At 37.3% G+C, this 1,628-nt stretch overlaps 1 protein-coding gene across 1 annotated transcript in view; it reads left to right on the forward strand.

Annotated features, from left to right (window-relative positions):
* The window catches only part of LOC146459682 (proto-oncogene tyrosine-protein kinase receptor Ret-like), a 14,057-nt gene extending 13,093 nt beyond the window's left edge, over positions 1-964 (forward strand). Inside the window, exon 13 of the mRNA XM_085089165.1 lies at positions 700-964. Within this exon, the coding sequence (XP_084945291.1) occupies positions 700-870 (171 nt within the window). The 3' untranslated portion in view covers positions 871-964. The remainder of the gene's footprint in view (positions 1-699) is intronic.
* Positions 965-1,628: the final 664 nt, after the last annotated feature.

The raw sequence follows: 1,628 nt of genomic DNA on the forward strand, positions 1-1,628 counted from the left end.
CAGCGCTAGCATGTTAGTCGCTTCACTGCGATTTGTAATCAGTTACTCGCCATTACCGGATTTCTATCGGCGACATATTTCGACAAATATTTGCTTCCTTTTCACGTCACAACAAAGTTCTGGCTTTTTTATCCTGGTTGAGGTCACTCTCAACGGTCTTTGCCCAATTTTTTATTGGGCAGTTTTCCTTTCCTGCGAAAATTTGCCTGTGTTTGTCCGCTACTCGCAAAAACAGTTTGCAAAACTTTGTTGACCAGTCACTCTGGCTGGACTCTAGACTCTGATCACGTGCGCCGGTCACACCACTCGATGACGTCAATCGTGCGTCTATACTCTAATCACACACTCCTCTAGACCAATCAAAACGCGAGTTTTACACAGTTCATTGTATAAAATGTTTTTAAAAGCTTATTTTAAGCTATTGGTAAAGAAATTACAACGTCAAAACTGAGGGATAAAAATCTCTTTGAAGAATCTTTGTTGATTAGTAATTAAACTCAAAACAAAGTTCACACTTATCCAGGATTAGCTTAGTCGGGATTTGAACAACTGGGCCTTGAGTGGCATGCACTTGCCTATTGCTGTAAGCAAAATTGGAAATTGCTGCAATTCTAGGTTTTTTTCAGTAATGAAAATTTAAGCTTATCTATTGCTGGAAAAACGAATTAACAGCTACTAACTTACTATTATTTATTTCAGTATTATGTCGATCTGGATTTGTCCAAGTACGAGTCAAGTCTTTACACAGATGTGGAAGAAATTAATGCTAGTGTCAACGAAGCTGTGTCCCTAGAGCCTGGGAACATGGCTGCGGTGAACGATATCTCAAAGGATCCTAATGAAGCCACAAAGAAAGACATCAGGCCATAGCACAGACCATCTTAATTTTATATTGCACTTGGGCCTCTCAGCATACATTTAGTGTTGCTACAGGAATCATGTCAAATGCATAACTGATGCAAGTAATGATGATGATTACGATGACAATCGTGATGCATGCAAGGTTCTTTGTTTGGTGTGGTACAGTGACAAAAAACAAAACAGGACGACTTGGGCAAGCCCTAGACGAATTTTTTAAAGTTAATTTAGAATAAAGACAGCAGCCCAACTCCCCCCCCCCCCCCCCCCCCACTCCAACATACGCACACACACAAAAAGGAACCTTTTATCCCTTAACGGATCTCCCCTATGCTCCCTTTCTCAAATTAAAGGAGAACAATGAACAAATGTTAACGTTAGACGTTTTTTCGCTCCTCCTCTTAATTGCCCTTTTTTGTGGGAATTTTTGTTTCTTTTTAGCTGAGTATCGCTAGAAAGCTCGCGTTGTAAAAATGGAATAAAAGAATTGGAACTAAAATTATAATTAATGATAAAAGTAAAAAAAAAATAGTAAAAACATAACAGCCAATGGGAGACAAACTTGTAGCGCTCACTGAATAAAATTAACCATGGTAGATAAAAAACAAACAAACAAACAAACAAACAAACAACAACAATAAATCACTGTTAACAATGATTACTTTACAACGATAAAGGGTAAAACGAATCCTAAAATAGCAATAATGAAATCACATCATTAACAACAAAACAATTTACTAAATTTATAAAAATTTGTATGACAGACTATT

Source organism: Pavona decussata, unplaced genomic scaffold, assembly GCF_977016875.1.
Source record: "Pavona decussata unplaced genomic scaffold, jaPavDecu1.1 SCAFFOLD_217, whole genome shotgun sequence".
Lineage (NCBI taxonomy): Eukaryota > Metazoa > Cnidaria > Anthozoa > Scleractinia > Agariciidae > Pavona > Pavona decussata.